General features: G+C 34.3%; 1 protein-coding gene across 4 annotated transcripts in view; it reads left to right on the top strand.

Moving 5' to 3' along the window:
* The window catches only part of KIAA0825 (KIAA0825 ortholog), a 252,837-nt gene that overhangs the window by 23,379 nt on the left and 204,789 nt on the right, over positions 1-24,669 (top strand). For 3 of the 4 annotated variants that reach the window (XM_037374639.1, XM_037374641.1, XM_037374642.1), the window contains 2 exons: positions 11,228-11,367; positions 21,927-22,095. In XM_037374639.1, the coding sequence (XP_037230536.1) occupies positions 11,237-11,367; positions 21,927-22,095 (300 nt within the window). In that variant the 5' untranslated portion in view covers positions 11,228-11,236. Of the gene's footprint in view, positions 1-2,259; positions 2,308-11,227; positions 11,368-21,926; positions 22,096-24,669 lie in introns of all 4 variants that reach the window. The other variant, XM_037374640.1, reaches the window with a different exon arrangement.

The raw sequence follows: 24,669 nt of genomic DNA, 5'->3' as shown, positions 1-24,669 counted from the left end.
TATATACTTCTTAAGATCCTATTTGTATGCCAAGTATTAGCGAGTCATCTGGAAATTTTTAGAAATGTAACATGAATACATTTCATTTCAAACACCTAGAAAATGAGTAACAACCTTTGTCACAGAATGACATTTTGATTTTGATAATTTATCTAATTTGGCACAGGAATTTCTGTGAGGAAGAACATATAGGCCTTGACCAGATCATTGTGCTATTTATCATGTATTTTCCAGCTTCAGTGATGACTAAGGTAGAACTCCTTGAGTCAATGTTTTTTGTTAAGGAACCTGAATTTGGTTTTTGATTGTCAGCTGAAAGAGGTAGAATTCTTGTGGGAGAGACCTGGAGGGCAATAGTTTGCAAATGGTGTTGTGAAAAGCAATATCCCTTGCAGTTACACTCTCTCCTTTCTCACACTTCTAGTATTCATGTTTAGGCTACTGTGCACATTGTTTCAGTTCCTCTGTTATGTGGAACAGTGCTGTTCTCAAACACATCATAGTCATGAGTGTCTCATCTTCTGCAGTTTTGGTGCCTAATTATTGTTTCATTATTTTCAGGAGGAAACCACATACATCAACGTCAATATTGTTGTATTGACTTTTTTGTTGTTTATTTTCCTTCCTTTGCCACTGTGTTTCTGAATAACTTCTTATGCAACATGAGGCACAAGTATGCAAATAAATGCTTTGAAAACTTACTCAGAAAGGCAGACATAGAAGTTACACAGTTCTGAGATTCAATGGAGAAACATCTTTCCAACTAGTATATTGTATGCTGCTCAGTTAGGTTCTCATTCTGAGTGAGGTTTCAAAACTGCTTGATGAAGCTGAACCTCTGGATTTTATCATAACTTGTGTCCTGAAACTCTGCCGTGGGACATTGCTCTGGCAATGTCCACGTCCTTACTTTCATCAGACCATTCTGAGTGCAGTAGCTGACATTTTCAAAGAGGTTTGATGTGAGGAAACACCTTTGATGATTGTTTTAAAGCTGAGGTCTCCCCAACCTCACTGGTTGTTTTTTGAGTATGGTTTGTCAACACTTGCATCTGAGTGAGCTGAAGGACCACAGGTAGCCTGTCGTAGTTTTCTTTGGTACAAGGAGGAGAAGAGTCAAGCAGATGCTCCTGGATGTGAGAGGTTAGTCCTCAGTACTTAAACCCACTTTGAATATATTTAGTGTAAATGCTGGTAAAGTGTCTCAGAGTCTCTATCAGGTTGCTTATTCTGCTTCTGCCAATTGGAGATGAGATATTTCCTGTTTAAAACACTTGGAAGGTGTGATTCATCTGCCAAACAGCAAGCATCCTATAATCAATTAATTTTTCTTCAGTTAAACAATACTTTTAGAGATGTGTCCTCATATTTGGTAAGGTGTTCTCTGCAAGTGCCTTTTCTAGATGTCTCAGCAGTCCCTAGCTGGTAGATGCTTTTACCATATCAGTTTGTGCTCATTTCTCACTCACATTTTCATCAAGTTCCTTTCTGCAGGAAGTCTTTGGAGACATGACTTTTTCCCTGCTTTCCAAAATCTCCAGATAGCACAAATCAGAATGAAGATTACCTACACAGAAAGTGCTAGCTGTAATCACTGAATGCTGAAATCAAGACACAGCTGTGTGACCCCTCCAGGAAGGCTGTTGTTTGCCATACATACTTCTGAAGTACCAACTTCATCCAGTCCCTGACATTTAAGGATCTAGGGTCATCATTTTCCGTGTTTCTAGCATCACAGCATGACTGCATCTTTAATTAGCAATACCTAATGTTTTAAGGCATTTTCTCATATTGGATTACAAATTCTGGGCATGTTCAGCAGTCAGTTACAGGGATTTCTTTTCCATTTGTGCAACTATTTTCCTGAATCTTACTATATAACTTAATTATCCCTGAGTCTTCTACCCCTTTGCAAAACTTGGCTGAAATGGAGAGGAGCATGCACCTGGGACAGCAGTGAAGGTTTCTTAGGAGTTCAAAGATGGAAATTGCATCCTTAAGATAAGTCTGATTTCATCTATCGGCTGCTTTGAAGGTTGGGGTGAGAGACTGAGAAGCTTGATGTTTCCATTGCACACTCCTGGATGTGGAGTACGGGGGAAGCAAGCAGATGCTTTTTATTCAAACAACACCTTGTCTTGCAAGCTTGAAAATACCTCACTTGTTCTAGATTGTGTGTACTCCAGTATATATATGCCAGTGTAAATGGTGAAAGGAAGTAGAGTGTCATTACTTTACTTGTGGTATTTTTTTTTGAAGGAGAAAGAAACAGGAGTTGAAGGGAGCTTTTGAAGTTGAAAATCGTAGGTGAATAAGTAGTATGTGACTGCATTACCCGCTGGTATCTTAGTGATGTAGTGGGCATGGATGGCATGAAACTTTACAAGTTGAGATGTGCCAGCAAGAACTAATTTGAACTTTTTATTTAAGAAGTGAAAGATTAAAAAAAAAATAAAATCTGCTGGACATTTGCAGTTGTCAGTAAAATGTTTCATATGACCCTGTATAGAATTTAGTAAGAAGCTTTAATAATAGTATTTGGAGAAGAAAAAAATCCATGACATTTATACTACTGAACAAGCCTTTAAGAGCGTGACTATAAACTTGGACACACTTAAGAGACATCTCTATGGAGAATTTCTGTATTTCATTTTTATAAAATTGGCATTTTTCGAGCTCACAGCTTTAAATTGAGAAGTAATGGAAGAAAATAGAATGTGTGGGAGTGAAGGGACTGAAATGTAGCCTACCTTTTAAAAGCCGTGGTCACAGACTTCTTTTGTAATTCTTTTAAAATATAATAGTTTCATTGGAAGGCTATTTCCTGTTAAAATTCTAACAACTCTGTATCTGATCTACTGAACTATAAGACCTCAAAGGTCTTGAAATATCTTTCCTTTAAGTACCGTTGTCGTCAAAGAGTATTGTGTCAGGGTGGAGGATTTTTGCAATAAACAAGAAGAGAAAAGGTTTTTATGGTCTAGTATAGAGGTAGCTAGTATGTATTTGTAAGTTTTTTTGGTTGAAAATTGTATATGTTAGGTTCTTTACCAGTGTGTTAAAAGATCAGTTCCTTCAGTACAGTCCTTATAAATCTGTGCAGTTTTAGACATTAGTGACAAGCAAGATGGGAAGACTGTAGCAGGTGTCTTTGAGAGTGTAGTTCTGAGAGGGATTTGGGGGTTTATAAAGTATTGCCTCTTTTTTCTGAGTTTGTAAGTTTCACAAAATGAGAAAACTTGCATGTTATCCCTAAATAGCATCTCTTATTGCCACAATTGGAAAGACAATTTTGCAGTAGATGCACTGTTAGTCTTGCACTTGTATTCTTGTCCTTCGGGAAAAAACACAATGCCATGCAGTCTATATATGGGGAAAGTAATTATTGATCTTGGACATTTTCTCATACCAGTATTCGAAATTTACTGAATACTTACAATCCTCAGCTGTAGCTGTAGAAAATAAATTAGATACTATATGCATTTTGAAATTATTCTAGTTACTGTATATTTTCTTGGCAAATAAAACCAGGACGATAAGAAAACAGAGTAGGTATTTCTAACCAGGCGTCGAAGAATCTCTTGTCTATGCATTAGTGATTACTTTACTGATTGGTAATTGGGTTTGTAATTGAAAAGTATTTTTAAAACATCCATCATTCATAAAGCATATCCTTTTGACAATGAGATTGACTGATGTAGTCTTCATTGGGGACAATGGCAGAAGAGGATTTTATGCTGTGTTTGTGTTTATGTGGCAATGGCAGAAAAGTTAGTTGCAGATTTTTTTTTGGTAAGGCCTTAAACCATATCCAAAGAAGATAACATTGTACCAGGTTTATCCATTTTTTTACCTTATCAAATGTAACGGAACTACAAATACACACAAAAAAAGATTATTTGAGAATAAGGATCTTGAATCCTTCTTTTATCTCTACTAAAGGAAGCCGGGGTTGGGGGTGGGTGGGGCTGTGGGTGGGTGGGGAGGGGTGTAGAAAAAAAAGGAAAAAAGGCATACTTGTATACAAAGAGTTGTTGCACTTGTGGTTTTAGTAACTGTAAAGACTAATATGGTAGGAGAAGCATATGAGTTTTCATAAGTAGGATGCTTAATGTTTGTAGACTTCTTGTCTAAGAATGGCTTATTTATAAATGTTGAATCTTGGATGTTGTACACTGTGGGATTCCAGCAATGGGATAACTAGCTGAGAGACAAAGATGATATAGGACTGTTTCATTCAAGAGCTACTCAGAAAATAGCCATTTCTTCTCTTCTGAAGGTTATGAAATCATGTTAGGCTTTATTCCTTTCTTCTGACATAACTCCTCAGGAGTTTCCTTGCAACTCCAGATGGCATCTTCGTCGTTTGAAGTCGTTGCCTTTGACCAGTAGTGTTTGATTAAGTTTATGTAAATGAGAATTCTCTCCTTGTCTTTGAATGTCTCTTACCAGTCCCAAGTAGCAGGAAATCTGAAAAAGCAGTGCTGATTCCTTTGCTTCATATTCATAACATTTCACTCTCTGTGGCTGAAAGAATGGGGGAGAGGAAATAGGAAGAACTCATGGATCTTAGGGTTAAATTATTGTATGTACATATGCCTAGAAAACAGGATTAAGCAACATAATTTGAAAAACCCACAGATATTGAAAATAATAGCATATGCTATTTGTCAGAAATTGCATTTTTACAGTCCTTTTTCAAGGCTTTAGGCAGTATTGATGATTCAGTGGCTGATACAGCTGCCATAGATCAGAGCACTGCATTATGATATTGCAACTTTAGGTAGAAGGCACAGCTTTCTATTTCATCCACAGTGAGGACTATGTTTCTTCAGTCCCACTGTGGATTGTATCTTATTCCCATTCTCTTATTTGCTGTCTCTTAAGAGTGGCAGAATCTGGGAGAAAACCTGTATTCAGTACAGTTACATATTTAATTATGGATACTTAGAATCTCTGTGTGAAAGATATAAAGGAAAATGTGTTGTGTGTGGTGAATAATAACTGATAAATATAAAAGTAGCATTTAAATGCAAGTTCATGACAACAGCAAACGTGGAAAGTCTCAAGGGGGAACATTATAAGACGTTTTTAATAAAACTTTTTTTCAGTTATTTGTGGTATTCTGAATACTTTGTAAGTACAACCCTCATGAAGACTATTTTTTGTATACATTAAATGTTGGGGTTTTTTTACTGGAATGTTACGATATTCTTTTTCTGTATTATACTGTGCACGCTTCAGCGAAGTGTGGGAAATTGGTGAATCTGAAAGGTTAATTGGAAAATTTAAATAGAGATCTTCAATACCTGCCTATTAGCAGAACCAAAAATAAGTTGTGTTCTTTTATAGAAAGAATTTTTAATTTCTTCCTTTTCTTTTACTAGTCTTTATTTTAAACAGTGATACAGTTTTGAAAAGGATTTTTACCACAGAAAATTGGGTAAGAAGCTTTTACTGTGTCAGAGCAGAGCTCAAGAAATTATGATTTTTAAATGTATATCTTGTGTAAGCTCTATGTGGTTTCCAAAAAAACTTTAAATATTCAGACAATGTGGAGTCCAGAACAGTAGGAATTTCACATTGAATGGTATTATCTCAGGCCATTGCCATCACAGTTACTGCCTGCTGTGCAGTTGCAGATGACATCTTCTGTGCTGTAAAGCGGCTGGAAACAGTTGTGCAACTAAAGATAGATAAAGGAAATCATTGTTAAGATGATGGTTTGAAAGTGTAAGCTGAGTGATGAAAAATCTTGTCAATTCTCTCATCCCCTTTTAGTTTTGCAAGGATGCTAGGACAATAAAGATATCTCCTGTAAGATAAAAAGCAGCATCAGAAAAAAAGCTTCAATGATTTGGCTAGCCCTCAGTGCATACACTGCTGCAGTTTGAAATATCCCCGTTTTCAAATCATGGGTACATTGACATCCTCTTTTTAAAACAGTGCTGATGGTAACAATCTTCTTTTATTGTCCTGGGTGTGGGTGGAATGAGAGCTCTAAGGGTAAAACTCATATAATGTTAAAGTAAATTTTCAGTATTTAGATAGGCTCTAAAGTAACAGTCCAGAAAATTTGATTGCCATGGTGCTTGGATTGCACTTAGACAAAGCATGTTTTGCTGAAGTGTGGAATATTGTATGTGGGGAAAATGTTGTTAAATTAATAAATATATTAGGTAATAGTGTCCAAATATTTTATATGTGCAAGTTATTGTTTAAATTCAAAATGTAAGTAGTTATTTAAGTTATCTCGAAATATACCAAAGGTAGTATTTGAAGTATTTGGAAATAATTGTCTCATATAAGAACTGAAGTATGTTGGCATTAGCTGAATGAAATTAATGACAGGTCATGAGTTCTTAAATCTTGAATGACTTTTTAAAGACTGAATTGTGTTGTTGTAAAATAATGAGATTTGGTTTATACAAATCTTGATTTAGAAATCAGTGAACGAAATATCAATGTGCTGGGTTTTTTTACCCACTAAAGAGGTTTGTTTACACATGTATGCTGGTTGTGGTGAACAGCAGAAGTTATGATACTACCAAAAATTTTTTGCTGTAATAAGTCAGGAATATAAATTAGCATAACAAAATCGAAGAGGTTTGGTTGGTTGTTTTTGGGGTTTTTTTTCATTCTTCAGCTATTAGGCACAAACTTGGTATTTAATTCTCTGTGTCCAATCATTTATGTTCAAATTAACTGGGGTTCGTTTAATTTTTTAAATTGTTTGTTTTCAGTCTCATGGAATAAATCTGTTATATATTGCCTCATATTCTGGCCTTAACAAGCAGGTTAGAAATACTGGGAATTAAGACCTTGTACCCAGGTATATATCATTTACTTAATGTGACACCCCATAAACTGTTGGTTCCATTAAATATCTGCCAGTGCTTAAGCAGGAGATTCTGTTTAGGTTTAGATAACTTCTTTAGATTATTTCATACACAGTACTGTCTGTATAAAAGCCTACCTCTGAATTTTATTGAAACCTTAATGGTTTGTTTTTTTCTTTTTTTTCTGAAAACCTACTGTGTAATTTGCTCAAGTAGGGGCTATAGTGCTCAAAGACTGATCTCTTCGGATTTGCATTGTATGAAGTGGTATCCTGCCTAAAGCTTCTTAGGCATAAATGTATACAGGGTATTTGAAAACCCCTGAAAGTTTAAAGTTCAACTGGAAGTTTAACAAAGTACAATCAATAATTTTGAGAAACCATGTCTAACTTTCTACTTACTGGTTTAGTTGTGTAATGATTTTCTTGGATCTTGAATATGTATGTACTATAATTTTTTTTTCAAAGGGCCTAACAGCCCAGCTGATTAATTTTCCGTTAGACTTAGACAATTGATTCAGCAAGAACTTCAGGAAAACTAAAGTTTGAAACTGTATTTAGATTTTTTTGTGCCCCCCCCCCCCCCCCCCCAGGTGTTCTGTGTAACTATAACACAAAATTTGCCTGATACTCTCCATGGTTGATGCTGTGCTTTGATATCTGAAACCCGCTGAAGTCAAAACAAGAATGTTAACTGACTGAAGTGCCATAGGGAAATAAAGGAGTAACAGTACTGAGTATTTACCGATAAATAAGTCTGTTAACATTTAAAAATATTCTAAAAATGCTAGAATGGATTTGTATGCCATAAACACAACCTAATAATGTTTTACCCAGTGTAATGAAGGACTCATAATTTAAATTTAAAAATAATAGTGTTTGTGCCTAAAAGTGGGGGATGTCTGTTAACTGCATATTTACAGTATGTTAGAGTATGAATCTATAGTTAAATATTGTGATTTATTACATAATGTAGGTCTATTGTACATGTGTAAATTCAACAAAAGTGCTCATACAAAAATCTATGCAAGTTTTAGGTCCACAGAACTTTTACAAACTGTATGTCTGAGAACAAAATGCTTATTATAGTAAATATAAACATTACAGATTAATCTTGGAAATGCTGTGGAATTTCCCATGTGTGTTTTTAGTGGAAGGTTTTCACAGTGATGTTTATTGGGTCTTTGTATCAGAATGTATCCAATTTGAACTAAGTATCATTTTATATAGGACCTCTATAAGAAGATTGCTTCCTTTTGACTAACATTGAAAAAGAAAGCCTTGAAAAAAAAGAAAAAAGAAAAAGTGCTCTTCAGTGGTAAACAGTATATGAACTGAAAAACCAAGAAATATCTGTGTTATCAACTTGAATGTTCCATTTTTTTTCAGATACATGTAATTGTTTTTGATAAAAATTGGTTCTTAACTCTAGGCTGCTTAGAAGTGGGGAATTCTTACAGTGAAGTTAAATTGCATTGATACTGTGAGTTAAGAGACTGAAAAATATTTCTTTCTTAGGTATGCTGTACAGAGGTTCAGTTTCTCGAGTAGCTACCAAAAAGATTGACAGCTCTATAATTTTAATGGCGAGGAATAGTCCTTTAATATCTTTTGAAAAAAACTATACCTATTACAGATAGGGACACATGGAGTTGCATCTGAAGCAGGTTCTCTAAGACTATTTGTCTCAAAACATAACAGTATCTCACCGTAATAGTAAAAAGAAAGGTGATGGAATGATACCTTTTATACAGCATAAGAAGTGCTGAATTAATCTCCTTTGCAGAAGAAATGGGTTATTACTGTCCAAAATACTTCAAAATAGTTTGGAGCTTCAAAACAAGAGTTCTTCCGCTGTATTATTACAAATAATAAGAACTGCAAGATATGGATTTATATCTTAACAACAATTTTATTTTTTTTACTGTCAGAGGAGGGCTGTGGGATACAGGCTATCAGGGAGCAGCAATGACTGGCTGCTCTTTGAGGGCCTTGAGAGAAGGGGAATAACCCAAAGGGCAGGGGAGAGGCCTTGCCACCTGATGCCCATCCTAATGCCCCCAGGAAAGGCAAGTGGGGCAGGCACTGAAGTGACAGTAGTTCCACTGAGAGTCCAGATCATCAGGCAGTTAAATCTGATTAGTGCACCCAGGGCCCTGACACTGGCTACACTAAATAACAATAGAATTTCTGTGCAATCTGTATTAATCTGTATCTTGCTGTACTGATGTTTTCTTTCTGAAACGTTTTTTTGTATTTTGCTTGTTCATGTGATAGTCTTGTATTAGAGAAATTCTTAGATTTTCATAAGAAGAAATTCCCGTTGACCATCTAAACCAGTATTTGAAAACTGAACAATCAGATCTTACTTTTTCCCCCATAAACCAAGACTGAAAGGAGTAATTACCTTGTTTTGACAAGTGAACTGAAGAATTTTGACACAGAAGTCTTACAGTAATGCATACATGAAAACTAGGCTGTCATGTTTACAAGGTGATTTTTTTCATATGATGAATTTTTCAAACAGTAAGTGGTCTGTAAACTATACCGATATTTTTCTGAGGAACACAATCTTCTTTTGGCTATCTGGTAAGGAAAAGAGGTAGGAATAAATATTAAAATAAAGTTTTGATTGTGCAGCTATTTTATGAAAACTCAGAATCATTCCAATCATCCAATAGATACATTACATGTATCTATTCTACAGTACATTTTACACCAATCATTGACTGTTCTACAAGTGTAGTTGAATAAAAGATGGGTTTGAGGTACAGGTGTTGAATGAAGCTAGCAACACAATCTGTATAAGCTCAGATATTTCTGAAGAGAAATTTTGTGTGACCGTGTCTGAATACAAGTAGTATCATACATGAGTGAACAACTGTATTTTCAGTATTCCTTTTAATCTGTAAAGCACTAGTTAATGTTTTCCATTTAACTTCTAATTACAGTGTCTTTAATTGCAGTAACATCTGTTAAGGTACCTTGAGTCTATATTCAAAGACTGATCTTCCCTCATTGTATTGCATGACATATTTGGTTTACATCCAGACTTCTTGACCAGAACGGTGACTTGAGTTTCAGCTACATTTGAAATGTTGAAAGCCTTTGAGTTGTTATTTGCACAGGAGTATTCTGTGGCTATATCCGTGAAATATTTTGTAGTATTGTGCTGTTAATTCAGATGTGTGAGATAGTAGGCTTCAAAGGACTTTTGTGTTAGTTCTGACTTTTTTTTGAAAGAGCAAAACCAGAATCAGCAGTGTCATTTCTCTTGAAGAAATGTACAGTTCTGCTGCTTCTAGGTTTACATTTGTATTTGACCAAAAACAGTCATCTTGACCATGCATCTTAATCTGATGTTCTTTGGGAGCATGTGTCTTGTAGACTGTTGACTTAGAAAAACTCTCGATCTGTTTCTCTAGTAGTTGCCTCTAAATAAATTTCCAACTGTAATTGCTTCATAAAAGAATATTGGTTTTAAGAAAAATAGTGTATTTATTTGTTATATTTTGTTGCCCAGACATAGTGTGCATCTGAATAGTTATGTTTGTTCCTCATGCTGTTACTGCAATATGAATAGTATTACTAAATACTATATAGTAGACATGAAATACACTGGTTATTAAAAAGTTAACCACTTTTTATGTATTTTTTTCTTTTACCTCAGTAGTAAGTCATCACTGGTTGTAAAATCAATGTCATTATTTCTCAAAAAGAGAGAATACAGAAAAAGAGAAAAAATAATTCTGTTAATGCTTTGCTTCTGATACAAAAACTCCTTGGATTTAGTGGCCTAGTTTGAGTACACCAGTGGATTTAACCTGTGTTTTGGCACAGTTTTTGTTGAGTAAAATGTGTACAAAGCAAGATGACACTTGTTTGCTGGTAGTTTGTAGTGTTTTGGTCAGGATTTTTATGTTCTGTTTATTTGCAATGATTGCTTAATTTCAAAAAGCAATTCCTCCTTGGACAGAAATTATAAGCACAGAAAAAATAAATTTGCCCTCTAATGTATCTCTTTTTCCAGTTATAATAGTGAGAATTTTCTTTCTAAATCTTAAAAAAACCCCACCAAAACCTGAAGAAAGCTACTAATCTGATTAAGGTAAAGGAACTGATTCTTTTAAATCAGGAATACGCAAGATACAAAATTTATCTCTGTTTTTATTTTACAGGTGTTCCTCTTTGTAGCACTGTGCTCAGAAGCATGGACAAGGTTTACTATTCAACACTGATTTTGTAATTCCCTACATAAATGCTATCCTTATTAAGCAAAGTACTTCCAAAGAACAAAATAGTGTATATTTTGGTACTTGTAGTCTGAAATTTTTCATTATAGTCTGAATTTTTTCAATATTTAACGACTTTTCTCTGTGTATTTTACAGATTCTGAAAATGGAATGGGGAGGAGAGTATTCTCTTGATTCTTCCAATTTAGACTGTTTGTTAAATATCCTTCCTGGAGAATTGGAGTTTCAACAAATTCTTAATGATCTTGATGAAAAAATTAAGAAGAACTCTTCTAGGTAAAGAGTAATCTATTTTTATCTGAAATACCAGTGAAAGTCATTACATTTAGGAAAAAATAGAGTTTTTCTTTCTTTTCTAGTTGTAGGGTAAAATTCTGATAATTATTTCAGTAGTCATTTTACCTTAACCTCTTGAGCATTTAACAAATTCTTAAATGCTATTTAATTTTTGTGTTATAGTCTCTCTCTGATATTTTTAACGGTTGAATCATCTTAATCTCAGGAATCATTGCAGTAGGTGTGTTAGTGAATGAAGAAAATGTGTACTCCCATGACAGCTATATTTCTTACAGCTATGAGATAGAATTTTTATTCACTAAAAGAGTACAGAATTTTACAGAAAATCAAAATTTGAACTTGATATGTTTTTTAAGCATTTCTAATGGAAGTAGAGAAAGCAAATAAGTTGATATATATAATCTTTCTTATATAAGCCATTATTTTACCTATTTCAGTTAAAACTGTTATGCTGCAATAGATGTTTCTAACTAGAATTTGTTTTGTAATATACTTTATTGTTCACTTCTTTGTCGTGTACTGGTTTCCAAAAACCAGTACTATAGAAACAGTGGAGTACTAAAAGAATTATTTGTTGATGTGGATTTTTTGCATGAGTACAAAAAAATCAACTCAAAGTTTTGTACCTTATTTGAGAAGTGGTGGCAGTGTGTTGTGGCTAAACTCTTTAGTACCTTTGAAATACTTTGAAAATCTGGGAAATATACTATTGCGGACCACTGCATAGTGCAGTTTCATATTACAATTTTCCAGCTGTTGACATTAGTGAAATGTAGATACTTAGATTTAGTTGATGTCATAACATAATTACAGGTACTTAAGTTTTGAGTTGCTATGGTCTTGTATATCTGGGGAAAAAAACAGCACCAGCATTTCTGGCAGATATGTTGTCACCTCTTCAGTTACCAAATAAAAGTGATTTTGTCATCATTATAAAGAGCCAGCCTGAGAGTTAGAAAGGTTCTCATAAAGATCAGTCTTTGGAATGCATGCTTTACTGCTGTTTTTGCTTTTAATGTGTGTAAAAGGTATGCTGCTGGTTGAGAAAACTTTTGGCTGTGAGAAAGCAGGCCAGCAGTTTGTTCCTTTTTACATTACTTTTTATCAGTTAACGTTTTATGTTACATTTTACATTAACATCACAGTGAAACTGTACATTTTTAAGAAGGCTGATTGTCACTGTCTTAGATATAGAGCCCTGCAAATTAGAAGGGCCTTTCACTGTAAGTTTTGTAGGATCCAAATGGGATTTTATCCAAGGAAAGAAGGAAGGTGGATTAAGGTGTGGTACACAGCAGCACGTGTCAGGAAAAGCTTTGTATTTCTGCTGAATTGACACTTAAGCTAGTTTTTAAACTAATTTTCACAAGGAAAATCAGAAAGCAGCCCTGTAGTTACCAGGGATATTTTGTTCCTGTAATATGTCAGTTTCAGAAATGGAGAGGAGTTTAAAAGATGGACAGCAGCTGATGTGACTTTTGAATTAAAAAGTCCTTTTATTGCTAATACATTAGAGGTAGCATGGAATGAAATCATTTTCAAGTTACCATTGATCTTTGTAAGTGGTATGATAAGAGCAGCTCTATGCGCTACGGTGATACAATTGGAATACAATCCATTTTTCATCAGATAGATTTATGATTTTATTATACCACAGAGAATAAACATAATAGTATACAGCATATATATATTTTTTTTTAAATAAAACATTGTGTAAAAAAATTATGAGCCACAAGTGCGTAAATCACTTGAATGCTCATTTATTGCCTTCCAACTGAATAGCTTTTATAAAATTTTGTGACACGACAAATCAGATATGCTTTCCAGCAGTTGCATTAACTTCAGTATTTTTGTTTTGTACCAATTCTATTTGATGCTGTAACCAAAAAAAAAAAGGCCATCTGTGTAAAATTGTTTAATTTGTAAGTTTTAAGGGAGTAAGTTTCATTCATTCACTGTTATATAACAGCTTTTGCCACACTTGAATGTTAAGTTTATTTTTACAGCAGTTTATAGAAGTAAGTGAGTATGAACTCTCATAATTATTGTCACTGCTGGCCAGTTTTATGTGCAGTGATAGTCTCAGGTTATTCTGAAGTGTGGTTTCATTCATGATTTCATCAGGACAGCCATTTGTCTTCAGTCTTTGCCCTCATATTTGCTTTGACTTTTATTGTTTTTTCCTAATTGGAGGATTAAGAATTAGTTATTTTGTGAGGAATCCACAGAACTAAACTTTCAGCTGATACTTAATACTTCTAAGCAGAAAATAAGGTACAGAGCTTGAAACCAAGCTTGTAGTGCATAACTTGAAAGTGATTTTAAACATGAAATCTCTTCAGTTGATTTTTTTGTGTGTATTCACTTCTTTCTTCAGTGAGTGATTGGCTGCCTTTTAATGGTGATAGATTCTATGAGACTATAGGACAATGTGAGGTATTCTAGGTCTTCTTCAGCAGAGCAATTACTCAGAATTCAACAGAATTATTTACTAATGATAGCTCCACAATGCACTGGAGACTGTATCTTTGTGAGGCCCTTCACAAAGGCTTAATCTGACTTCAGTCTGATAAACTTCAACTGGACCCTCTGTCTAATTAATAGTAATTTAGTCACCTGGGATTTTGATGAAGGTCTTTTTTGAAGGCTGCAGCATGGTCAATACTAGTAAGTGCTTGTAGTATTGCATCTTGTCCCACAACTATTCAATATAAATTGTAATCTTTATTTGAGTAACTAACAAGATCCTTAACTTGGAACATACCTCAATAAGGATGTTAGTATGGCATTTTCCAGTTGTTCATCATAACTTTGCTGATTTGATTAGCAATACTCCCCATTATCAATACCTCACAGCAAAGGGATGGATGAGTTTCAACCAGGGTATTGAGCACTGCTGTCTCAATCCATTTTCCTGTATTGGAATTGGAGTGTGCAAGGACTTGTGTTTTTAAAGTGAAATGTGCTGCAAGAGTTATCTTTATATTTTGTTTTGAAGAAAATTTTGTCTTCTCTGGAATTTTCAGGAAGCAGCTACACTTCACTTTCCTGTTATTCAAGGGAATTAGTAAAATCTTGGCATCTCCATCCAAAATTCCAGTAATAGCTGAGTATTTGGATAATTTTAAACCAGGGCTAATAGTAGAGGAATAAAATTGATCATTTTTTTCAGTTTTGTTCAGACGTAAAAAAAGAGTTTGACTTTTCTCTGTGAATGTGTCCTGCTTGCAGTACAAGTGAATTAGTGTAGTATTTATTTGACAATTTAGTAACTATAAAGATATTAGTATAATGTAACTAAAATCTCTGTCAAAATAGTATCTCTCTACTCACTGCCCTGCACTATTTGTTAGGAATAAGTAATAAAACTTAGGAAGGAATGTAATTTTATTCCTATTCATCCTGTGCTGTCTGTTCATGACCACTGAGTTTGGTATAGTTGTTTCTTACCACTGTACTAGCTGGACAACACGGAGTTTCTCAGAGGGTGGCTATTTTAACAGACACGCAGTTTCTTTACTCCAATATATAGTGATTATAATTGTGTCTGTATCTTGGGTAGGTAGGTAGTTGTCATGTACATACACAGAAACCTGTGATCAGGTCTTTGACTGCTCTGCAGAATATCCCAATTCATTTCATATAAGAATACTTGAGATAGTGGGGTTTTTAGCCATTATTTGTCACTATAATGTTTTGGTCAATGGATTTATGTTTTACTGCCAGTATTCTGAAATAACTTACCAAGGCAAAACTTACATGTTATGGACTGAAATATTTCAAGTCTTTAAAACAAGATTGGAAATTAAAGGTAGGCGGTGGTTCAGTTAAACTGATCATTCTCATATGGTTAAGCTGCTGAGTAAAGTTTCTCTTGCTGAGGTACAGCAGTCATCACCACCATTCTATGTCTTTATGGTTTCAGTGGTATTGTTACTTTGCAGTTCCAGTGAGTATGTTCTGTAAGTAAATAAATTAGAGATATGAAGTAGTTTGCAAAGTCTTTGAGGTAGGTGCTGTAAGAAGAATTTGAGAAAGTTAATTTTTTCACAGCTTTTACCTTTATAGTCCTGTAACTTTCAGTCTCATATTTTAAGGAATTGCTGGTTTTAAAAACAAGTATCAACACATATTTGTCTTAGCAGTATTTTTGTAAAGAGGTTGACTGTTTGTACTCAGTCTTTCCATCAGCTTTTTATTGCTGCTTACAAAATAATATTTAACTTCACTCTTATTGGTTATATTTTCAATGGAACTTTGGTACAAAATATGAGTAAGAGAGTAATATAGTCAAGCTAGAAGAGAAATGTTAACATACACACAAATATGAGGTGATTATAAAACCTGTATTATTAGCACTAGCAGCTTTACTTTCTGGCTTTCTCCTGTGCTGTTGAGATCACCACTGTAAAGAACATAAAATATGAAAAGGAGTTTATGGAGTTGGGTTAATGAGAATAAGAACAGGGGCATGCCAGAAAGAATAAGCTTATGGTCAGGTAGCCTAGACTAGAACAGCATAACCATTATAGGCTAGAATAATCTCATTATAGAACTAGAGTAATCTCTCTTTTTTTTTTCTTTTCTTTTCAGAATTTTTAGGAAACCTAAGAGGTACATTGTACCATGACTCTTACATAGGTTATGATAAGCATTGCAGTAACATGCAAGATCATAAATAGCCGCTTTTAGTCAAACCTTTTCTGTTCAAGATAAGTTTATCAAAATATTCTTTGCATGAATATATATATGTGTTTGGTTTTGTTTTTTTTTTTCATTTAGATTGTATCTAAAAAAAGCAGTTTAAAAGTTACTAGGAAGTAAGTTATTTATATTTTGGTTAAATTAGTTTATTAACACAGTAGTGCTGAGACATCAGCAGTGACTTGATGAAATTTTCTGCAGATCATGGGAAATTTTCTTAATATTTCCTTTTTGACAGGTCAGCTTTCATGAAAAAAGAAAATTTTTCAGCATGGGCAAAAGTGTAACAATGAAAATTCCCGTGGGAATAATACAGTAAAGGTCTTTCTCAAAATTTTTTTACTATGGAAGTGTACAGCAGGTCCTCTGACAGACACATTTCCAAATTATATGACTGATTTTATGCAAAATGCCCCGTATCTTTAGCAGTCAAGCTTTTTAATGAATAAACTTGATAATAACAAAGCAGTATTATGTTAGTGCTGCTATCTTCAAAAAAACAGTGGAAACAACTATTAATTTTAAAACAAACTGTCTGTTCTTAATAAAAGACATGTAAACTGATTCTAAAAGCAGATCTCCATGAGTATGATGATCTTAAGCATAAGTAACATGAGGTTTAAAGATAATTTCACTTTATAGCTTAGTAGTTTAATTTAACCAATCTCATTGTCATTTTATGGCTGCTCCATATGCTATATGAAATAAATTGAAACAGTGCTTGTTAGAAATTGAAAGGAGTTAGAAGATCATCCTTCAGCTTACTCATAGTAATCTTAGGCAATGGAAAATGATATATAGAGACAGCAACCCTCATTTTGATACTGTGCTTTTCAAAATAATGGTGTATCAGTATGACAGTGCTTACACTATCAGTTCCATTATAGTATTTGGTTTGTAACTGTTTGTCCGTTGATGCAGCCCCATAAAAAGCAGTCTCTCCACATGATTAGGTTATTCCTAAAAACTGTCATTAACTTCATAAATAAGAGCACCTAGGAGTTCTCAAATCGAGACTGTCTACAGTGGGAATACTTACCAAATGGTATCAACATGCTGTTCCAGAAAAACTCCATTGTGGACACAGATAACATAAAAGAACTTTGCTTTGTTTGTAAAAAAACCCAACAAATACCTCACCTGTAAAAAGGGGAAGCTATTTCAGTGAAAACATTTTCACGGGCATAATGGTATACCGGTAGTACTAACTGCAAGCATTTATGTGCCCACAAAGGCTCAAGGTACTCCTTGTGTGGGACTAAAGATTTTTTCTTGAAAAATCATTCAATTTTACAAAAATCGTTAGGAGCATAACTATCAGGTTTCTTTGCTCCAGAAGAAGGTTAATTTTTTCTTTGAGCTTTTACATTCCACTCGTTTAGTAGTTTGGTGACTATTTTTTTTCTGTTTACGCCTGAACAGTTCCACAGGTTCAAAGAAAAGTAAAATCATCTGTGGAAGAAAAATTAATTGAGGGCTGTTAAATAGTACAACACTGGTTGAAATTCTTGTGTCACAAACTGCTAGAGACAATATCTTCTGAGAAATCTTAACTGTTTAATTTTTTTTTTTATTTTATTTTTATAATTATTATTATTCCTTAGCATCTCCTAATGACCACTGTCAGAGACCTGGAGACCTTCCATCTGACCAGGAACAGCTCTGCTAATATAGTTCAAATAAGCTAATTTCCAACAGAAGAATTCAGCACATGCTGGTTAGGTTCAGCAATGTCTCAGCATTGGTACTTGAGCCCCTAAAACATGAATTGTTTGCCTGACCTTATCATTAAGGTTTAGTGTTTCAGAGGATGTTTTAAAAAAAACCCAATAGCATACACATGGAGCACAGAACCAATTAAAAATAGTAATCAGGGAAAAAGCATCAAGTACTGAGCTATGTCTGATTTCCTCGTTGTACTCCAGATCTTGTATTCCTGATTTAGAGAGGGTGGCGTACACTCGCGGTTGTATTTTTCCATTGACTGCACATGATTTTAAGACAATTTACACTCCATCATACGTGTGTACTGTCAGTTGACATCATCTGGGTTGATGCCTCAATTTGTTCAAAAAAAGGAGCTTATTTACTGCACTGAACTTAATAAAATATATTTGCAGTTAATAAAAAAAGGTTTATTTTTTGGGGAAAAAGGGAATGTAGCGCTTTATATGGCTTTTTGTAATTATACTTTTAAGAATCAAACTCATTCAATACATTAAGCACAGTTTTCACATCAAAATCATGTTTTGTTTATGGTTTTTAAAACTGCAGCAAATTTTGTTTCTAAAAAAGGGAATCAGAATCTTGTTCTCTCTACACTGATAAGAAATTATAAAGTTGTAAATACTAACCTACATGGTGAGAATAATTTTAATCCTATTTGGCAGAAGTATTTTATTTAAAACAATTGCTTTCTAAACCCAGATAATACACATTAAAATGTTGGGTTTTTTTCAGAGGTAACCAAGTTCCTAAATATTTAATTTGATGAAGTAATTAATGTAAAGGATTAAGTACCTATAATTAACCACGTTCTTGTAATACTAAGTGTTGACAAAAATCTTAAAAGAAATAACAGTGGTTTTGAGACCATGATTACCTACAGTATACTGTAAGAAAACAGGATGGAAATATTTTTATTCAATCAAAACCAGTTTTAGTCCTAATTCAGTGTTTATTTTATTGAGATAAAAGGATTAAATAAAATGAATAGACCTATCATGATTTATACCAACAGGGAGGTACAACTGAAATTTATCCACCTAATCCTCTTATCAGTGTTGGGACAAATTACCAAAATACCTGGCCTTGAGAAGGCTGTAGCCTATTTAGTTTGTAGCCTATTGGCTACACAGATTCATATATCAAAGATGAGTGTAAAAACTGGTTTGTAATTGAAGCAGATCGGCACAGAGTAACAACAGTAGTCCCTTTTACAATGCACAATGCTGTAATTTATTGGGTATGTTTGAATGAGACACATCAGCACACCACAATAAAAGCCTTTGATAGTGTCCCAGGAGTCAAGGTGTATGAACAAGGCATTAGTTTCATAGTCCTGAGAGCAGGTTTCACAAGTTAAAAATATCCATGCCAATCTTTTGTCGGGTTTAGAATTGGTATTCATGGCTGGGCTATCCCATCTGGAACCTAAGTGGGCCACAGGCTGAGAGTGATTGTTTTTCATGGAGGTGCTTTGTGCTCCTGATAAGGTTCTTTGATGATGGAAAGATACTTGTTTCAGTGCACTCATTTTGAACTCAGTCATGCCCAGGAAAGTCTTCAGCACCAATTTTATGGAAGTGTTTTATAGGCCACCTGTGTATTCCTAAGTTTTAAAAGTTTTTACGTATTTTAGCATTAATTGTAGCTACTGAATTGGGTTTCTGAATATAATGCAGCTGTAAAATGTGGTGACTTCATTTTGATAGAGTAGATAGACTTTAAATGGTTCACCTTATGTCTTTTAAGTATAAAACAAATATACCCATATCATGAATACAATTAAATACGGGAAAATAAGCTGTTCAAAATGATGTACTTATTTTGATGAAATTTTTTTTAGAAGTTTATAGTCATAGTTTTGGAAACCATTTATGGAGTTGTTTTTCTGACATTCAAAATGCTACACTTCTGCACTTGCATTCTTATGATTGTCCTTGCATTCTATAATTGTAGTTGATGTGGTTTTCATATTTAGCTTGTTATTATTTAATACTGTATTTTAAAGAAACAAAAGGTACAAAGTGAACCTATCACAGATCATAAGTCTTGACAGCATTCTCAGAAAAAATAGGCTTCCCTTTTGTGCTTGTTGAGTAACTAAAATAAAATGCAGACTACTGTTTATCTCTGAACTTAATTTAGTGTGACCGTTAGCTTATTTTTTTCCACTTTTTTAAAAGAGTCAATTCAAACTAACAGACTCAGTTCCCAAAGGTATGGATGACACTGATTTACTTTATTGCTGTTGATTAGAATGAGGCAGCTAATAGGAATTCAGGGTACATTGCATAACATCTGCAAAAGAATAAAATGCAAATCACTCAGTAAAGGAGAAAACCCAGTAGAAAATCAAATAAAAACTTCCACATCCTGAGAACAGTACTGCAGGCAGAATTAAATGATGAAGTGTAGTCAATGGGTGATATGCAAAGTGGCCTTTCATCTCTGATTTGTTGTTACAAATTGATATGGGGTAGTGTTTAAGCTTTTTTTTAAAAAAAAATGTTCAAAGTAGATTGTATTTTAAGAAAAATATTTTCCTCGAAAAAGATGACATTTCATGGAAAATGAATCATTTTACACAGAGAAGTTACGCAGAAAAAAAAACCCCAACTTTTTTCTTTCCTTTTTGATTTGAAAACTGGAGGTCTTTAATATGCTGGTTTTGTCATGGCTTGTAATATATGTAAGGATTTAATTTGTTTTCCAGTTTCTTTTTTTCCCTCTCCTCTCGTTCTCCTTTTCTTCTCTTCCTGACCTCTTTTCTCATCTTCTTTTGACTTCTTTTGACAGAGCTAGTCAAGTTTGAAAATGTTAGAGAGCAGTTAAAGAAAAACAGCCATACTTGCTCTCTATAAAATAGAGACAAGTGGCAGTTTAATAGGCAAGTTTGTTGTTTGGTTGATGTCATGAAAACAGAAAGTAATATCAAAGATCAAAAGTATGTGACACTGGAAGTACCTGTAAAGAGCTGAGTGTCATCTAATCCTGTAACTCTGCAGAGATAGAAAGAACTAAGTTTTAATTTGTGTTAAACCTTGCATCCCTTATCAGCTCTAAGAATATAAATGGAATAACTAATATACTCCAAAATATAATTCAGATAGTAGCAAGAATCACTTTGCACTTCAATAAACCAAAACTGGCATTAGTCTTATCGTTGGTTCTGTTTGTATTAAACCTAGATCTGCCTACATCCAGTCAATACTATTTTTCTAACTGAAACTATATAAAATATTAAGCATTGCTTTTTTTAAAAAAAATATAGTTCTGAAATACTGAAAAGGTGTTTTTGTAGGAAAAGATAGAGAATTAGATTGTGGATTTTTCTTTTTTTTTTTTTTTCACATAATTGTGCACACAAATAGAAATAAAATAATTTAGGATATCCAGTTGTTCTTGTGCTATTTGCAACTGAAATCCCTGTAATAACCATACCAGTCACATTTGATTTCGTGAACAGGATTATGCTTCTAGATGAACGTTAAGGAGTGGATCAGCTCACTGGAAGCAAACTCCTGTTTTCTTTCACATATTCTAATAACAAAAACAAAAAGAAAAGATCCGCTCTCTCAGCATAACTGACTCTTAAAATTCTTTTCAGCATTTTCTGTGATGTCAGTGGGTCTTTATGGAGTCATTAATACACGTTATGTATTATAAAACAACTGCTGATTGCTAAAGGAGCAAAATGACACATTCACCTTTGAATATGGTAGTTGATTCAGTTTATATTCTCTGCTTTAGCTAATTAAGCACCAAGGGCCAGACCTTAGGCTGGATGATGTTATTCACTAACTACTTTATTAAAAAAGTACAAGGTTGTTTGAGAAGCAGGGCAGTACTTACTTTTACTGAGGATGTCAGTCTGGCCTAAAGGAAATTTATTTTAGCCCTAGCTCCACTGTATTTAAATGTTAATCCTGCAAATTCAGGCCTTATTTTGTGAGAGTAATTTAATCTGTGAAGAAGGACTAGTGTTACATTAATTTGAAGTAATTTTTCTTTTTGAAATATGAAATATATGAATGCTTTCTATTTCCAAGTCATAAAAAAACCACCCTATGATTTTTTTTTTGTTGTTGGTTTGTTTGTTTGTTTTTTAGCATAGAACAGTGTCTTAAAGACCTGCAATCAGAAGTAAATGAAATATGTACCGGTGAAATACTACAGAGCACAACTGACTGCCTTCAGTGGCTAAACAACTGCAATTTTAGTTCTCTCAGGCCTTCTTCTACACACCACGGAGAGCTGATGGAGTTCCTTAGGACCCTGGTAAAAATTGTTTACTAAAGATTTTAATGTTTGAGGAAGTTGGTTATATGCTGGGGGGGGCTTGGGTTGTGTTTTGAGGTTAATTAGTTTTCTCATTTCAGTCTTCAGTGTGGTGAGGATAGTTCAGAAACTTTATTATAAGGCTTAGTACTGTTTTGATGTCCACAGCGGGGAGTTACGTTCCTTTTGATCATGCCTTAAATAGACAAACTTGGGACCATGTCTTTTCACTGATACTACCGCATGCTCAGCACTGCTAGTGCTGTTTTAGAAATACGTTGGTAAGAAACATCTGCAGTTACTGTCTATACCCAGGCTGTTACTGTTACTGCTTGTTCTTCGTTGTTTCAGTGTGAGTTTAACTCATCTAATACAGATTATTGTCCTTTATGCATTATTTAGTCATTAACTTCCTATCTACTTTTTCTAACTAGAAATGTGGGAGCTACATCCATTGTCCTAGCAAGTTGTACAGTTAGACATAGCCAAAAATCAAATTTCACTTCAATGAGAAATTCCATCATTTTAGAAGGCATTTTTATCCCAAATTGATATTAAAGGTTATCCCTAGAATGTTTCTGTGGAAATGGAAGTCTGGAAAATTGAACTGTGTGAAGGATGATACCTCAATAAATGACAACCTGCAAGTTTGTGTATAAATTATGTATGTGTGTGTTTATATGTTGTACACATATATGAGTGTCAAAACAAATAAACAGTGTCCAGTGGGTTGTTCTTTGTCACTTCCATGTCATGGTTTAATCATACGCCATGAACAGCTTTAGGCTAAGATTGACTGGATCAATAGAGGAAAACTGCTCTGGAGAAATGGAGTATTTTCTCCTTTGGGACTATCTCCTGCCTAGAGATAAAGGTTCATCAAAACTCTTCTGTTTTTTAACTCTTAAAACTGGTTGTTGATCTTTGTCACCCTTGAATCCGCTGGATTAAGCTGTGTCAAATGAGGAAGTCACCTCTAGAAACACCAGGTCTTTCATGTTCATGTGGTGAAGAAGTGATTTTTTTGTCCCCTTCTAATACAGGTGATCAGTATGAATGTTGCTATTAATCATCACACTCAAGGGTGTCAGAGACTGCTGCATGCTACTTGATCTAGACCAAATGAGAATCCCACAAAATGCTGTCTTAGGAGGTTTTTTGTTACTGCTTTTAGTCCAGTTAGAGCCTTACTTATACCTGCTCAGAAGAGAGCATGGCAATGATGACTTGTGTCCATTCCCTGCTTTCTTCCTTCAGGATCTATTCAGACCATATACCTGAACACCAGGTGGCGGCATTTGTTTGGGAAACACCAAAATGTCCCCATCTCTGGAATACTTTGGCTGTATCTTGCAAAAATGTGCTTTCTAGCTCTTTGGCTTCCCAGGAGGTTACTGACTGCATGACAGTCTGGCTGTGGGCTGTAGAGTCAGGTTAAGCCTTGAGAATGGCTCTGGCAGGCTGCTAAACAGATAGCAAAGTGTGAGAAGCCTTAAAGTCTCAGTTCTGCACAGTTTATCAGGAAAACGTCTGTGGAGCTCAGGAACTTGGACGTCACTGTTTCCAGGCTCGTGGCTTCTTAGATAATCCAGCCTGCTGTGTAGATGAGACTACAAATGAAAAGTGTATATATATTAGCATAGAAAATCCATCTGGAAAAAGTTACACTCACAGTAGATAATCTTTAGCACCATAAACAGGTCTGCAGTAAAATATTTTCAATAATATTCACCATTAATGAGATTATGATGTGACCTTTCTTAAATGTGTATCTCTGTCCATTGATCTAACTACTCAGTTGGCTTAATTTCTCACCTGCAAGTTTTTAGTTAAATATCATATAATACATCTTCAGTAACAGTAATTCCACTTCATCTACCTCAGAACAATATCCCTGTTCATTGTTGTCCCTTATTATGGGTGTTTATATTGTTAGGGATTTTTTTTATCTTTTAAGCTGCTGCAACAATCTAAAAAATAGTGCAAAGTTCTGTATGTGCTTTGGCTGCAGTGCTGTATTTAGGTTTGTTGTTAGCGTGCTGTTCTTCTGCACTTCTGAACTCTCATGGGAATACTGAGAGGTTCTTCATGAAGCCTGAAATGTCCGTTATGTGAAATGTCGTCATTATGTGTACTGTTTTGTAATTATGAATATCTAAAAGCTGAATATATACATGAACACATCTTCATTAAATTCTGTCCCTGCTAAACTAATGACAAAATCTTTTTTCCCCACAAAATCTTAATCTTGCTGCATTTATTAATTTATTTAATATGTAGTAGGCTCTAGTAGGTAGTAGTCCAGTTGATAGACTGCAGATGTTTTCCTGTATATTATTGTCACTAAATTTCTATGCTTATAAGAGAACTTTCCATGCTTCTCTAAAACCTTTGGATACTAATTTGGATCTTTTTCTCTTGAATAGTTTTGGCATCATCTTTTGAAGTGTTTTTACAGGTTAATTTTTAAATAGAAAAGCCTATGTCAATATAGGCAGTGTTCAAAGAGACTTGATGACACTGTTTTCAGAGCCTCAGAGTTCACTTCAGGGGCTCTTTTTCTGAGTAACACTA

This window comes from Falco rusticolus, chromosome Z, assembly GCF_015220075.1.
Source record: "Falco rusticolus isolate bFalRus1 chromosome Z, bFalRus1.pri, whole genome shotgun sequence".
Taxonomy (NCBI): domain Eukaryota; kingdom Metazoa; phylum Chordata; class Aves; order Falconiformes; family Falconidae; genus Falco; species Falco rusticolus.
The sequence above is the reverse complement of the archived record's forward strand: the minus strand, read 5'-3'. Positions and strand labels throughout refer to the sequence as shown.